This window comes from Scyliorhinus canicula, chromosome 13 (genome assembly GCF_902713615.1).
Source record: "Scyliorhinus canicula chromosome 13, sScyCan1.1, whole genome shotgun sequence".
Classification (NCBI taxonomy): domain Eukaryota; kingdom Metazoa; phylum Chordata; class Chondrichthyes; order Carcharhiniformes; family Scyliorhinidae; genus Scyliorhinus; species Scyliorhinus canicula.
The window spans coordinates 109,076,407-109,093,402 of record NC_052158.1 but is presented as its reverse complement, the minus strand read 5'-3'; the positions used below and the strand labels follow the sequence as shown (position 1 = coordinate 109,093,402).

Here is a 16,996-nt window from a genome sequence, read left to right as displayed (position 1 = left end):
CCATGCCCCCCCCCCCCCCCCCCCCCACCTATTGAAAGGAAACAAAAATAGAGCAACCTCAAATGGAGCTTTCGACTGAGTGCCCTGCTGCCACTCTCCTGGTCGTCCCTTTTTGGCTTGGATTGATGTGAGCAAGATCTTGAGATTAGGCAGGCTCATCAGTACAGAGGGTGCCCAGCTGATTCAAAACTGATATCTATGATGTCAAAGAAACTCAAAGGCATTTTTGGCTGATCTGAGTGGAACATGTGCAATGCCAAAATTAAGAGCATAAGAAATAGAAGCAGGCAGTCATTTGGTCCCTCCAGCCTCCTCTGCCATTGACCGAGATTATGGCTGGTCTGATTGTGACCTTAAACTGTACCTTCCTACGTATGTGCCACTCACCCCGCCCCGCCCCCGCCCCCCCCTCTCTCTCCAAAATCCTTGAATCCCTTGTAAGTCAACAATCTGTCTACTCAGCCTTGAATATATTCCATGTTCCAGCCTCCACTGCTCTCTGGGACAGGGAATTCTGAAGATTAGTGGAAAAACAAAATCCTCCTCATCTCTATTTTAATTGAGAGCTGACCCTTATTCTGAAACAGTGACATAAGGACTTCAGTAACATTTATGTGCTAGCTGTTAGAACCTGCCATGTCCTACATGCCTTGTATATTGCCAATAGGGAACATGGACTTCTTGTCTCACTGACAACTGGACAATGGTTGGGGGATGGGATGATTGGCCCCACTGTGAATTCAGGAAAGCAGTCGGGAACCGCTGAAGAATTCGGTGCTGGACTGGCTCAGCACATCATGATCAGATTTTACAGAGAGCACCATCAATGTAAGGGATGTAAGCTCCCTAATTAGCATCTACAACTGTCCAGAATGCCTGGGAAAGCCACTCTACAGCTCTGTGTTGGCATGGGATGTCAAACACAAAAGCTGATTTTTTTTTCTACCTGGAAAACATGTAATTAGAATAATTTTCTACTCCATTGTTAATCTCACTGGAGTGTCTTTAGATATTTTAGATGGTCATTTTATATACCTTTTCATTTAGTTCTTACATTCAACATTGAGCACAGCGACGAACTCACCTTTTCAATATAATCATTTAAAATTCTTATTTCAGTATGAAATTGCTGAATTTTGTGCCATGTAAATTCTCTTTATTGTCGCTTTCTGTGGAAAAATATATGGCACATCTTGGTTTTTATGAAGAATCTGTGATTAAACTACATTTTGCAGCATTGCCCATTCGTACTGCAAAAGTTATTTTGATTCTTAATTTTTGAGTTCTTCTAAAGAATTGATACTACTTACTGCTAACCATGGTGCTTCTATCCTGTTTCTTTCAATTATAATTCACAGTGTGTGATACAATATTGCTGCGTGGTTCTTATGTCAAGAAAAATGCATTACAAGCAGCCTTTTTTATTAACTGGCTATATATTACAATGTTGTCAATTTTCTATCATAGAAATTTTAAGCATCTTTCTATCAAGGAGTACATAACTATAATTAAGTTAATTGATTATTCACAAAAAATGACTGGTTGTCTCACAAAATGATAGAAAGGAGGTTCCTGGGTTTCTGGACTTAACTTTGAAGGAGAAATAAAATATTCATAGAATCCCTACCGTGCAGAAGGAGGCTATTCATCCCATTGAGTCTGTACCAACCCTCCGAAAGAGCACTCTACCCAGGTCCACTCCCCCGCACTATCCCCGTAACCTAACCTGCACATCGCTGGACACCTAAAGAACAATTTAGCATGGCCAGTCCATCCTAAGCTGCATATCTCTGGGCTGAGGGGAAACTGGAGAACCCGGAGAAAACTCACGGGGAGAACGTGCAAACTCCACAAGGTCACCCAAGGCCGGAATTAAACCCGGGTCCTGGTGCTGTGAGGCAGCAATGTCAGTGGATCTGACACCAACTTTGCTGAGTTGACGACCAGTAAGTTGTACTGGTAACTAACGTTTCTCCTTAAGTGGAGGGAAAACTATTTTTATCAAATGAATAAAGTTTCAATTACCTTGCATAAGGTGAAAGAAAGATCCAAGTTGTCTACTGTCTGAAGAATTTATACTTTATTGTCAATCAACAGCAGAATGAAAGCTAAATACTTTTTATTTCCACAGCAATAACAATGTTTCTTCTAATCTTTGTTCAGTCAGTGTGCCCCCACATTTAGAGAAATGGGAAGAAGTAAACCTGCAAAGTGCGAAAAATCCTGAGGATCAATGGGTTCCAGAAAGGAGGCGTTCCAACAGGGCAGCCTCACAGGAGTTCGTATGGTAAATAACATCTTCTATACTAATCAATTTTGTATTGGCAACTTGCTCAAGGGTTGGTATGCTGCTCATTTTGCGCCACCTTGTGGAACTATCCTCTTCCTTAGCTAGTAAGAACCTTTCATTTACAACTTCAGTGAGGAATAAACAATATTATCATGAGATGGTTTCTCATTGTCTGCCTCCTAACTAATCTTACAACACCAGGTTAAAGTCACCTGATGAAGTGACTCTAAACAAACCTGTTGGACTTTAACCTGGTGTTCTAAGACTTCTTACTGTGCCCAACACCGACACATCCCCACATCAATCCTAACTAATCAGTCTTGCACTGGAAAAATGTTATGCAAGATGTTATGTCCCACTTGTGCTGGGACCCGTCGCATGCGACCAGAAAATCTGGTGCGGTAGTCAAAGATCCATTGAGCTATATGCAGCCAGGGTGCATGATGGGCCTAATGGCCTCCTTCTGCACTGTAAATTCTATGATGCAATCTGGGCTTCTCCCCATCACTTGTTCTTACCTCCACGAGAATGTCGCAGTGTCCATAACCAGGCTGAGCACACTATGATCTGAAAGTTGCACTGCTATTCTCTGCCATTAACAAATCATAACACACAATTAATGCCTAAACTGCCACATTAAAATACATGGGGTACAGACCATTTTCTCCAAACACACTTGGGCGGAAAATAACATGTCACAAACAATTATATACAGGCTAAAACTATTTGGTTAAAATTATTTGCAAGTGAAACACTTCACAGGAACAAAAACCTTTCCTGAATGCTGACTGGCCTGTTTAATCGTTATAACGTTATAGGTTTTTGTTTCCTTTGCGAAATTAATTTATTTTCAAAATGTGAGAAAATAATGCTTTTTGCATGCTTCCAAGCCTCTGGCTGATTCTTATTTCCTAGGTCAAGTGAAATGGGAAAACAGTAGCTTGCAATATATGCCACTAACAGTAACTTTAATTTAATGTAATCCAATCTATCTCGACAAAGCTGGGCTGCATTTTGTGCAAAAAGGGAAGGACTGCATAAACACACATAATGCTATTCGATACAAGCATACAAACAATGTGGACGATTAAAAATTCTTTGAACAACCCACTCTGCCCCATATATAATTTTGATACCTTGTTTATAACAATATGTGCACTCACCAGCCCACATAAAACCAGATGATTTTCTTGGAGAGGTGAAAAAAGTAAAAATCGGGCAGCACGGTGACTCAGTGGTTAGCACTGGGACTACGGCGCTGAGGACCCGGGTTTGAATCCCGGCCCTGGGTCACTGTCCGTGTGGAGTTTGCGCGTTTTCCCGTGTTTGTGTGAGTTTCGCCCCCACAACCCAGAGATATGCAGGGTAGGTGGATTGGCCATGCTAAATTGCCCCTTAATTGGAAAAATGAATTGGGTACACTAAATTTATATTAAAAAATAAATAAATAGAAACTTCAACCGATTTAAGGGAGATAATTTGTTTCTCGGTCAGACTGTGGTCAGCTCAGGCGGGGAGGAATACTTAGAGTCAGGCCCGCAGGTTGGAGACGTGGGGGTGCCCTGTGCGGCTAGAGGATGGGGGGTGGCGTGGAAATCTCATGGGTGGGGCATTGGGTGGAGGGGGGAGGAAATACCCTGGGGGTTGATTAATGTCGTCTGCAAATTTGAAGATCATGCTCCCAGCAGGTGCATCCAGGTTATTAATAAAAAAGAGATAAAGAGCAATAGCCTCAAGACCAATCTCTGCAGGTGCAGACTGATGATCAGTCTCCGAATAAGATCCAAATCCATCTCTAACTCATTTCTGCCCAAGTCTCTTGCACCCAGTTCTTGAGTATGGTTCAATACATACTTTTTTTTTTTTTTTTATAATTTTAGATTACCCAATTATTTTTTCCAATTAAGGGGCAATTTAGCGTGGCCAATCCACCTACTCTGCACATTTTTGGGTTGTGGGGGCGAAACCCACGCAGACACGGGGAGAATGTGCAAACTCCACACGGACAGTGACCCAGAGCCGGGATCGAACCTGGGACCTCAGCGCCGTGAGGCGGTTGTGCTAACCACTAGGCCACCGTGCTGCCCTGTTCAATACATACTTTGACGTTTCTCTGACTCTTCACATAACTGAAAGTGCTTTTCCCTCACTTCCGCAATGGTGTGGAATATTTCATTTTCCATTTGCCTTTTAGCTGATCTTATTGCATCTGTCTGATGGAAATTTTGAACCTATTTCTGATTGCATTTTTATTGTGCAATATGCACTACATGTGCTAAATGTTACAATTCTGGGTATAAAAGTAAAATTCTTCTCCCATTCAGGTCAGCAGAAAATAGGATCCCATCTGAACTGGCATCAAGTAAAAATGCTTTGGAACTACACGCTGCATCAACAGAACTGGAACCAATGCCAACATCACAGGTAGAATGTATTACTGTGACCTTAGGGAAGTAAATTACTAAACAATGTTACAATGCTGAAATATTTGAACTTGTAAAAACAAATTATACAATGATGTTTCCAGAACTTTTCGCCAGAGGAATATGATGCTTCTAACACTCCAATGTTATGCAAAAAAAAGAACCAGTTTTAACTCGTGTAGGTGAGGACCAACGTATGCAGCATGAGTCTTAGGAGATACTAAGGGCGGAATTCTCTGCTCCCGCGCGGCATTGGGAAGGCCATCATGAACTCGGCCGAGTTTCGCGACGGCCTCGGAGGCCGCTCCTCGCACCCTATTCACCCCCCCCCCCCCCCCCCCCCCCCCAAGGGGGCTAGGAGCGGCGTTCCGTAAATCTCGGCCGCCGGGCCTTGACGCTTGCGTCAAGGCGGTGCGCCGAGAATGACGCGACGGCGGCGCCTAAGTGGCGTCAGCCACGCATGCGCAGGTTGGCCAGCTCCAACCCGCGCATGCACGGTTGCCGTCTTCCCCTCCGTTGCCCCGCAAGACGTGGCGGCTTTATCTTGCGGGGCGGTGGAGGGGAAAGAGTGCGTCTCTTGGAGACGCCGGCCCGACGATCCGTGGGCACCGATCACGGGCCAGTCCCTTCCCGAGCACGGCTGTGGTGCTCACTCCCCTCTCCGCCCCCACAAGCCACAAACAAAGCTTTGGCTCCATGTTCACGACGGCAGCGACCAGGTGTGGTTGCCGCCGGCGTGAACAGGTCGGGAACGTCAGGCCGCTTGGCCCATTCGGGCCGGAGAATCGCCGGTCGCCGTGAAAAACAGCAATGGGCGTTTCTCCGAGCGGGGGGTGGGAGAGTCGCGGGGGATGCCAGGGCGGCGTGTCGTGAGTCGCCCGGCCCTCTCGCGATTCTCGCACCCGGCGTGGGGTGCGGAGAATCATGCCCAAGTTTCTTCTTCGTCTCTTGTGGAAACTCAGGATAGTTGGCTGAGAGAGGAAGGTACCTTTGGATGTTCCCGTGTCCCATTTTGAATATCAAAATTAGAGGGTGGGTATAAATATTATACCACAGGCTCTTAAGTGGAATGAAGTCAGTGGAACACTCCATGAAATACCCAATCTGAGGTATAAACATTGCAGCATGGATGCAGATCCAAACTAAGAATGTTACATCAAAAATCTGAGAATTTAAGAATATGAGAGCAAAATGGAGGCAAGCCATGGACTTAGGCCAACCAGTGAAGGGCTGTGGCAGGGCTATGAGTAAGGGTGAGCAGTCCCTCCTGATCAGAAACACAAGACTGTGGGGAGTCCCCTTCCATGTCCTCCAAACTGAACCCTCCTTCACCAGGGATGGCCTGACTGGTTCCAATGAAGCCGCGTCAATTACCCCATCTCCAGGACCACCATGGCTTCTTAGTGACCTAGGTTTTCTGCAGCTCTGGCATCATCCACCACTCCCACTGGCGCTGTTGCATTTGACGTGCTGCCATCTTCTTGATTGACCAGCAGCTCTTGGAGATGACATCCTCGTTGGAATCCAATAGGTTCTATTTAATGAATATTAAATGCCCAGTACTTGAAGGTAACAAGGTGGACAGGTATGGAATGCTGTTTGTTAATTTTCATCAATTATTTATAAGCAAGAGTGAGCCAACACTGGTGGCCCGGTGTACTGAAGGGGAATGATCTGGGAGCATTTGTCTCTGCGACGCAGGCTTGAAAAATACACCTGAATAATGTAAAGATTTGCAGTAGATTTATTCATCAAAAATATGTATTTATCAGAGTTAACAATCATCATCCTGAAGCCTCTGGGAATCCTGATGGTAGGCTGGTAAGTGCATGATTAGGATTTAATCTCCCCCCCCCCCCCCCCCCCCCCCCCACCCCCTCGCATCCCTTCTGCCTACTCATGCCACCTCGTGCCCACCAATCTTGACTACTTTATCCAACTTCATGTCCCTTATAGCCCCTATGTCAACCTCATGCCAACTCATGCTAACGTATGATCCTCACTTATTCCCATGGCCCTTCATAGTCATTCTGACAACTCACCAATTGTCCACCCTGTTTAGACCTCAGGAGTCATTCTGAGATGAAATAATGTTCTCTACTTATTAAAGATATCAGTGTGTTAAAAATAACACTCATTGAAAAATGCTCATCCAATACATTTAAATCCTTTCAAGTATTTAATCCACTATAAAAACAAACATTTGAATCCATAGCTCCACAGCAAAGACAGATCATTTCTTTATAACCACTTGGAACTATAAATCAATCTGTGAACTTAGAGACTCTCTGCTGTGAAATTGATGGGTTATAGAAGTGTTAAACAGCAGTAATCCTATAATGATAACCCTCAAGCATATGTCAACAGATAGTGACATTGTAAGCAATATGTTTCAATTGCAGGCTCCTTTCTTTCAAAAGTGTAAGGAGAAGGAGATTTAAATGACTTGACACTTCCATAGACCTTATCCACGTTTTATGCACATTCATGTCTACTCTTAACAAGCTGAAATGGGTACCTGACCTCTACCAAAAGGATACATTACCTCTTCAAAGAACTCTGGCACTTTTCCTCTATGTGCAAAGCCTACAAGTTACATTTCAGAAAGCTGGTTGACGACCATTTCTTCTGAGTCATGGCATCTGGACTAGTAAATGTGCATCTGCCTCTGTGAACTACAGTTAGGCAAAATATGTCCTGTACTCACTTCCCCAGTGAAAATAGGAGGTGCTGGGTTTGGGGTGGGATTTCTATATCCAAGGCTCTGGTGCCCTTTTGGCTAATAAGCAAAGTCTTTGCTACTCGGCAGAAATTTGTACCTGAATATGTGTCCTCTTGTAACTAATCCTTCTGCCACTGAAAACAATTCAAAGTTTTGAAACCATCCATTGGAGCATCATGGTAGCACAGTGGTTAGCACAGTTGTTTCACAGCGCCAGGGTCCCAGGTTCGATTCCCGGCTCGGGTCACTGTCTGTGCGGAGTCTGCATGTTCTCCCCGTGCCTGCGTGGGTTTCCTCCGGGTGCTCTGGTTTCCTCCCACAATCCAAAGATGTGCAGGTTAGGTGGATTGGCCATGATAAATTGCACTTAGTGTCCAAAAGTAAAAAATGGTTAGGTGGAGTTTCAGTAAATGGATCCTTCAGCACTCAGATCTCCCCTTAAAACTCATTGGGCGGAATTCTTCCCCCCCCCACGCCAAGTGGAAGAATCGCCGGGGTGCCGCGAGAATCACGGCTGGCCGTTCGGAGAATCGCCGTTTGCAAAAGGCGAGCGGCGATTCTCTGGGCCGAGTGGCTGCCCCAACACGACAGGTTGACGCTAGCGCCGTCCACACCTGGTCGCTGTCGGCGGGATCTGCGCGGGAATGCTGGGGGGGGTGCAGCCTGTGGGGTGGGATTGGAAGTGGGTTCCTGCACCGGGGGGGGGGGGGGGGGGGGGGGGGGGGGGGGGCGGCCACCGATGGGGGCCCACTGATCGGCAGGCCGACCTCTCTAAAGGGGCGGCCGCGGGGAGGACGGCAACCGCGCATTTACGTGACGCCAGCCGCGTCATTCACGCCATGGCGCCGCTTTTTACACAGCGCCATGGCCCAGCGCGCATAAAATACGCGACGCCACTCCTAGCCCCCTCAGGGGCGGGAGAATAGGGGGCTGGGAGCGGTATCCGACGCCGGAGTGAAACATTCTATCCGATGTCGGGACTTTGTCTCCATTTCGGAGAATCGCGCCCGTTGTTCTGATGAGAACAGCCCCAGTTTCTTCAGTCCCTCCATGAACTGAAATATTTCATCCCTGGCACCATTCTAGTAAATGAGCTTCTTTAAGTGTGGCGCCCAGGCTTGATCAGAATACTCCACCTGGAAAGAAATGTTTTCAGAAATGTTTAACATTGTTTCCTTACATTTTTACTCTGTGCCTCTATTATAAAAAAGGATTTTTAATGCCTTTCAACAGCTTTCTCAACTGGGGTTGTTCTCCTTGGAACAGAGAATATTATGGGGAGTTTAGATTGATGTATTCAAAATCGTGAATGGTTTTGAGTGGCAGAAATGTCAGTCATCAAAAAACGCACATTTAAAATGATTGACAAACATTTCCACAGCCAAGTGTTGTGATATGCAATACTCGACGAGAAAGGATGATGGAAGCAGATTCAATAACTTTGAAAAGAGAATTGAATAAATACTTGAAGGTCATACAATATGGGGTTATGTGGTTACACCCCAGGTCTCTGCTCTTGCATCCCTTTTCAAAATTGTTCCGGTTAGTTTATATTGTCTCTCCACAATCTTCCTACCAAATTGTCCAACACCACATTTCTCTGTTAAATTCCATCTGCCATGTTTCTGCCCATTTCACAAATGGAGATAACAATCTCCGTTGGCTTCCTGCATTTTGAAATGTTACATCATTTGCAAACTCTGAAATGATTTCCTGTATACTCGAGTCCTGGTCCTTAATATATATCAAAAAGAGCAGTGGACCTGGAACCGACCCCCAGGGAACTCAAGGTAGATGTTCAGGTAGCCTAAGGGATATCCTAGTCCTTCAAATTTTACACAACTTTCCCAAAGAAACTTACAAGGTCCACACAGCACAGGCCTGCCTAGTCCTTCTGTATAAATTCTCAGTGCACTTCTACATGCTCGACAAGGTTTTATTTTTGTAATTAATAACAAAACATTACTCCACAAGTTCTGTATAATTTTATAATTTAAAGAATCGTTTGTTTTGTGCAAATATGGGGTTACGGGGATAGGCTGGGGGAGTGGGCTTAAGTAGGGTTCTCTTTCCAAGGGCCGGTGCAGACTCGATGGGCCAAATGGCCTCCTTCTGCACTGTAACTTCTTTGATTCTATAAGAAATAGAAGCAGAACGTAGACCATTTCGCCCCTCGAGTCTGCTCCACCATTCATTGAGATCATGGCTAACCTGATTGTATTTCCAATTTCACATTCCAATGTTAACTTTCGATTCCCTTGCCTAACAAGAATCTTTTTACCTCTTGTGTTAAAAATATTCAGTTATCCCGCTGATGTACCATCAATTGAACACGAGACGAGTTGCTGTACAAAAGTATGGCTTTAATCAGCTAGGTGTTAGCCCTGTGGGCGACTACAGTAAATGGACGACCGCCGGGAGTACTGGGTATTTATACCCTGCCCTATAGGCGGGGTTAACTCAGCCTCTCGACCAATCGGGGAGCCGTCACATGACTGGTCTCAACCAATCGGTCGAGAGGCACATGACCGACCAGGGCCAATGGTAAGCCGGTGTTCTGCACCAATGGCAGGCAGCTATGTTAATCATACCACCACACCCGCTTCCACCACCTTTTGAGTTCTAAAGTTGGACAATGCTCTGAGAGAAAACACTTCTTGTCAGCTCTATCCTAAAAGATCGTTCCCTAATGTTAAAACAGTGTCCTATAGTTCTGGACTTCTGCACAAGGGAAAATATTTTTTCTATTTATGAAGGGGCCTTGTCAAGACCATTCAGGACCTTATATACTTAAATCAGGTCACCCCTCACTCTTCTAAACTCTAGTGGAAACAAGCAAAGCCTATCCAGGTATTGTTTTACAATGAATGGATAAATTTAATTATGTTTTGTAACTTGGCATTTCAAGGGTCACACCATTTCTCAGGATCACAGTTCATAACTGGGACCATTTGCTGTGTAAAATAAAACCTATTGAACATGCCTAAACTCGAAGAGATTATACTGAGAATGCAGTGAGATATGAGTTCGCTGTAACTTAATACATCCATGACAGTTATTGATCATTTATATTGTATTTATATTTTTATAAATATATGTATATATTAAATAAAATACATATTAAATAGATTTTATATATATATATATATATATATAGGGACAGCAGGGTAGCATGGTGGTTAGCATAAATGCTTCACAGCTCCAGGGTCCCAGGTTCGATTCCCGGCTGGGTCACTGTCTGTGTGGAGTCTGCACGTCCTCCCCCTGTGTGCGTGGGTTTCCTCCGGGTGCTCCGGTTTCCTCCCACAGTCCAAAGATATGCGGGTTAGGTGGATTGGCCATGCTAAATTGCCCGTAGTGTCCTAATAAAAGTAGGGTTAAGGGGGGGGTTGTTGGGTTACGGGTATAGGGTGGATACGTGGGTTTGAGTAGGGTGATCATGGCTCGGCACAACATTGAGGGTCGAAGGGCCTGTTCTGTGCTGTACTGTTCTATGTCTATGTTCTATATATATATATATATACTATATGAAGTAGATTTATATGTATATATTGAATATTTCATTATTTGCATATGTTCCTTTTAATGAAATGAAAATCGCTTATCGTCACAAGTAGGCTTCAATGAAGTTACTGTGAAAAGCCCCTAGTCGCCACATTCCGGCGCCTGTCCGGGGAGGCTGGTACGGGAATCGAACCATGCTGCTGGCCTGCTTGGTCTGCTTTAAAAGCCAGCGATTTAGCCCACTGTGCTAAACCAGCCCCAATATACTCATGTACTCATAGAGTACAATGTACTCATAGAGGCCAAAACTGAATGCAGTATTCAAAGTGCAGACCTGCCTTCAGCATAGCCTAATGTTTTATGAGTGTGAGTTTTCCTCTCATCACAGTGTTCTAAAGATGTGCTACCTCTGCTGAGGCAGGAGCTTGCCCAGATCTCCTTTCTGCCACAGGACAATCCCTGGACCTTGAATCGAAATAGGAGTGAAGCTGCAGGCCTAAGAGACTGGCAGTTACCCTCCCACTAAATGGAATCGGGGTCTTATTTCTGAATTGCAGCAAGTCTCCAAGATTGCACTTGGTGTAAAATAATTTACATGTACTAACCTGTTGCCATTTTGCATTTTCTGGGTCTCTTTGGACCACATCACAGATGGTCTAGGAATTCTTCCTTCCGCCTTCCCTTCACTCTAACTTTGAGCATGTTCCTACTGCAGATGCAGGCTGATCACTGCTCAGTTAGGGAGCCAGCCATAAATCTGGGGCTATGTGGCAGGGTTGACGTTATACATATTGGACCTGTGCTCCCATTTCCTAGGGACTGAGGAAAGGAAAATCTATTGTATAATTGACTAATTTGGTAGTTTAGTTAAGCATGCTATTTGCTTTGTTGACTGGTCTGCAATGAATGTGCATGACCAATGTTGAGCCGAATATTGCCCCCAGATCTCCATTTCCCAATTCTTCCAAAGAATTTCTCAGTGTTGTCCGTTGTCCCCAGCAGGAAAATCGGTGAGATTCCCGCTGGCTGGTTTGAGGCAAATCAATTCACACTTCAACCATTTTAGGATTTGTTTTGGAGTGGGATCCTGACGATACCAGCAAGATTGATTCCTCAGAGATCGGGCTCAAATCTAAAGTTGAAGGTTTCCCCCTCCCCACCAATGGACATCATAATCTTCAAGACATGGGCAGCACCCCCAACCCTTGAACACCTCTCCCCCCCCCCCCCCCCCCCCCCCAAACACTAAAAGCCAGGTCAGCCCCCACCCCCCTCCCCAGCACCACACAAGGATGAGGGTGACCTGGCTAAAACACCCACCCATCTTGACTGGTATCTGAGCATCCCCCCCCCCCCCCCCCCCCCCCCCCAACCCCGCCACCACCAAGTGAGCGATACCTCTCTATGGGGTCGACTATGGCCCCACTCCCTTTTCGGACCCCCTTCAGGTCACGCTCTTTGCCAGTGCCACCCTGGCAGGCAGTACCAGTTTGCTGGCTCAAGGGCACTAACCAGCCATTTCCCCAACCACCCGGGGCTTGAATGGCCTTCAAGCCCCCCCCCCCCCCCCCAGGTGTGGCCACCATGTCTGGTTTCCGCTTTTGGATACCAGTAGTGATTCCCGTCAGCCTTGTGCTGTGCCAGTGGGACAGTGAATCCTGGAACCGGGAGACTCTTGCTAAACGGGGAATTGAATATTTAAGTTAATTTGGGCGTGAACCAGACTGTGTCTGATGCTACAGGCTGGGAGCATCGCACTCCATTCTGCACCCAGTGCAATTCCATTTCCGACCTGTCCTGATATTCTCTGGGAATAGCGGGAGGGGCCCAACAGGAATGGAGGAGACTCGGGGCCCCAAGTCTCTTCAACACTTTCTTCCAGTGCATAAAACTTTGTAATTTCATCTGACAAAACAACAGGGACGGGATTCTCTCACCCCGGACCGGGCCGGAGAATCGCTGGGAGTGCGAATCGCACCACGCTGCCCCGATGCCAGTCTGCCGATTCTCCGGAGAGCGGAGAATCGGCGCTGTCAGTGCGGCGCCGGTCGAGCGCCCCCCCCCCCCCCCCCCCCCCCCCCCCCCCCCAGCAGTTCTCCACCCGGGATGGGCCGACCGGCCACGCAAAAAAAGCCCAGTCCCCTCCGGTGGCGGTCTCGCCTCTTACCCGGCTGGCCCTCGGCGTGGATCCATCCGGGGGCAGCCTGGTGGGGGTGAGGAGGGTCCGACCCCAGGGGGGGCCTCCGCTGTGACCTGGCCCGCAATCCGGGCCCACCAATCGGCGGGCCAGCCTCTCTGGCTAGGACCTTCTTTTTTTCCGTGCCGGCCCCTGTAGCCCCACTCCATGTTGCGTCGGGGCCGGCGCGGAGAAAGGAGCCATTGTGTATGCGTGCATTGGTGCCAGTCCCACTGCGTATTGGTGCCGGTCCCACTGCGTATTGGTGCCAGTCCCACTGCGTATTGGAGCCGGTCCCACTGCGTATTGGCGGCGGTCCCACTGCGCATTGGAGCCGGTCCCACTGCGTATTGGAGCCGGTCCCACTGCGCATTGGTGCCAGTCCCACTGCGTATTGGTGCCGGTCCCACTGCGCATTGGAGCCGGTCCCACTGCGCATTGGAGCCGGTCCCACTGCGCATTGGCGGCGGTCCCACTGCGCATTGGTGCCGGTCCCACTGCGCATTGGTGCCGGTCCCACTGCGCATTGGTGCCAGTCCCACTGCGCATTGGTGCCGGTCCCACTGCGCATTGGAGCCGGTCCCACTGCGTATTGGTGCCGGTCCCACTGCGCATTGGAGCCGGTCCCACTGCGCATTGGTGCCGGTCCCACTGCGCATTGGCGGCGGTCCCACTGCGCATTGGAGCCGGTCCCACTGCGTATTGGTGCCGGTCCCACTGCGTATTGGTGCCGGTCCCACTGCGTATTGGTGCCGGTCCCACTGCGTATTGGTGCCAGTCCCACTGCGTATTGGTGCCGGTCCCACTGCGTATTGGTGCCGGTCCCACTGCGCATTGGCGGCGGTCCCACTGCGCATTGGTGCCAGTCCCACTGCGTATTGGAGCCGGTCCCACTGCGCATTGGAGCCGGTCCCACTGCGCATTGGTGCCAGTCCCACTGCGTATTGGTGCCGGTCCCACTGCGCATTGGTGCCAGTCCCACTGCGCATTGGTGCCGGTCCCACTGCGCATTGGAGCCGGTCCCACTGCGTATTGGTGCCGGTCCCACTGCGCATTGGAGCCGGTCCCACTGCGCATTGGTGCCGGTCCCACTGCGCATTGGCGGCGGTCCCACTGCGCATTGGAGCCGGTCCCACTGCGTATTGGTGCCGGTCCCACTGCGTATTGGTGCCGGTCCCACTGCGTATTGGTGCCGGTCCCACTGCGTATTGGTGCCAGTCCCACTGCGTATTGGTGCCGGTCCCACTGCGTATTGGTGCCGGTCCCACTGCGCATTGGCGGCGGTCCCACTGCGCATTGGTGCCAGTCCCACTGCGTATTGGAGCCGGTCCCACTGCGCATTGGAGCCGGTCCCACTGCGCATTGGTGCCAGTCCCACTGCGTATTGGTGCCGGTCCCACTGCGCATTGGTGCCAGTCCCACTGCGTATTGGTGCCAGTCCCACTGCGCATTGGTGCCGGTCCCACTGCGCATTGGAGCCGGTCCCACTGCGTATTGGTGCCGGTCCCACTGCGCATTGGCGCCGGTCCCACTGCGTATTGGTGCCGGTCCCACTGCGTATTGGTGCCGGTCCCACTGCGCATTGGTGCCGGTCCCACTGCGCATTGGTGCCGGTCCCACTGCGCATTGGCGGCGGTCCCACTGCGCATTGGAGCCGGTCCCACTGCGTATTGGTGCCGGTCCCACTGCGCATTGGCGGCGGTCCCACTGCGCATTGGAGCCGGTCCCACTGCGCATTGGAGCCGGTCCCACTGCGCATTGGTGCCGGTCCCACTGCGCATTGGAGCCGGTCCCACTGCGCATTGGTGCCAGTCCCACTGCGCATGCGCAGACCCACGGTGCCCATCTGACGGCAGCTGGACCGGCGTGGGTCGCTCCAGTGCCGTGCTGGCCCCCTGTAAGGGTCATAATCGCTGCTCTTGAGGCCATCTTGATGCCGTTGAGAAATGCGACGGCGTTTACGACGGCGTCAACACTTAGCCTCAGGATCAGAGAATCCCGCCCCAGATGTTTGAATAGAGAAATTTGGAAAAAATAAGAATTTTCATGAGTCTTTTTGGTCATTTCCATTGCAATATAAGGTATGTTTCTCTTAATTTGCAGACTCGGATGACCAAGGAACAGCGCTGGGGAAGTGCTTCCCTGACCCGGAATCACTCGACAGAGGAAGAGTTCGAAAGAGCAAAGGCAGCAGTTGAGGTCTCTGAATCTTTTAACAATTTTTTTCCTGAGATTAAGAGTGCAGAACATGACTGGACAAATCTTTACAGCTTGTACATTAAAGATAACATACCCCTTTCTACAGAATGGATTTCAAAAATGCAAGCTCTGTACTTTCAGTGTGCAGCAGTCTTTTAAATACTTCTGATTGGATATTATCCTAACTTCTCTTATTTTTAAGCCCCATAAATGCATGCTGCGTATCCTTACTTTCTTCCACGATCAGGGTTTATTGCAGTCTTTTACATTAACTCAATCTTACCCAGAGCCTTGCAACTGCTGATGCTCTTACCTCACTTATTCTTTTCTTCCACATTTTTTGCTTTGTTAGCAACAGAATTGATGTTATTCAGTCATTCAATGAATAGAATATGCAGCTGTGTCATAATCAGATTGACTTCATCTTTCTTACCTTTTGCAACCTCAATGATGAGCTGCAATACAGGCCTTCTCCTTCTCCTTCATCACACAAGCATCAGAATGAATGGATTGAAAAGATTCTAAACAATGTGACATTGCTTCCTCTTTTTGTTAAACTGTAATGAATGGGTACGAATGCTTGGTCTTTCTCAATTGAAACCCTGTCAATAATTAACTCAGTTTTTCACATCTTTTAAATTCTGCTTGAAGTGCTGCGTACGTTTCGTTGGCATTGTCTTGTGTGGATGACTATATTCAGAAGCCTTTGTCGCTTCTAATTTATGATGACTAAAACTTGTTCTGAACCATAATATCGAAAAACAAAGTGAGACTCTTTAACGATCAATAAAATAAGAACCGAAGAAACAATTCTGTAAATATCCCAATACAGATTCAAATATATTCCATTTCTATGGTAATATCTTTCATATTGTTACTGAGGCAATTCCGGAGCTGGTCATGATATACAATATAAAATATGATCTCTTAAACCAGTGTTTATCAAACTTTTTTGCCCGGGACCTATTTTTACCAACCGGCCATCCTTCAGGATCCATGCCGGCCGACCTTCGTGACCCACACCGGTCGAGATTCACGACCCACCATTTTCTATTACCTTTAATCCTAGAGGTGAGCCAGGGTTTATATTTTCTAGTCTAGAGTAGTGAAGAATGAGAAATGGCCTCATTGAAACAGGCATTATTCTCTCAAACTCTTCAGAGCAGATGCAGAATGTAAGTTTTCCTCAGATGAATTGTTTCCAGTCTGGGGATATAGTCTGCAAATTACAATGCGATGATTTTAGACATAGGTGAGGAGGAATTACTTAACTCAAAGTATTGTGAATCTTTATAATCTCTAAAATTTACTATCAAAGAGAGTTCTGCAGACTCAGCCGTTGAGCATATTCAAGACAGATGCAGGAAAGCTGAATTAAGTTTTTTTTAAATCCTCTCCTGCGTCAGCACATTGACATTAGGAGGTGGCGATGTTTCTCTCTGGGCTCCGGGCATGTGCACTGATGAGCGGGCACACATGCACAGCGCGCCTGCATTTTTAAAGCTGCTTGCAGCCGGCATTTTTAAAAGCTGGCTGCTGCGGCCGTTGCGCACGTACTGTATTCCCACGATCGGTAACACCATGATGGATGGCTCCGCGACCCTTCCGACATCCGCCAAGGACCCATGCGCGGACCAAGACCGCCACTTTGAAAATGCCTGTCTTAAACAGTACTTGCCTTG

General features: G+C 47.8%; 1 protein-coding gene across 3 annotated transcripts in view; it reads left to right on the top strand.

Annotated features, from left to right (window-relative positions):
- pex5la (peroxisomal biogenesis factor 5-like a) overlaps nucleotides 1-16,996 on the top strand; it is a 235,196-nt gene that overhangs the window by 161,852 nt on the left and 56,348 nt on the right. For 2 of the 3 annotated variants that reach the window (XM_038816590.1, XM_038816592.1), the window contains 3 exons: nucleotides 2,164-2,287; nucleotides 4,615-4,714; nucleotides 15,219-15,314. In XM_038816590.1, coding sequence (XP_038672518.1) covers nucleotides 2,164-2,287; nucleotides 4,615-4,714; nucleotides 15,219-15,314 — 320 coding nt within the window. The remainder of the gene's footprint in view (nucleotides 1-2,163; nucleotides 2,288-4,614; nucleotides 4,715-15,218; nucleotides 15,315-16,996) is intronic. The other variant, XM_038816591.1, reaches the window with a different exon arrangement.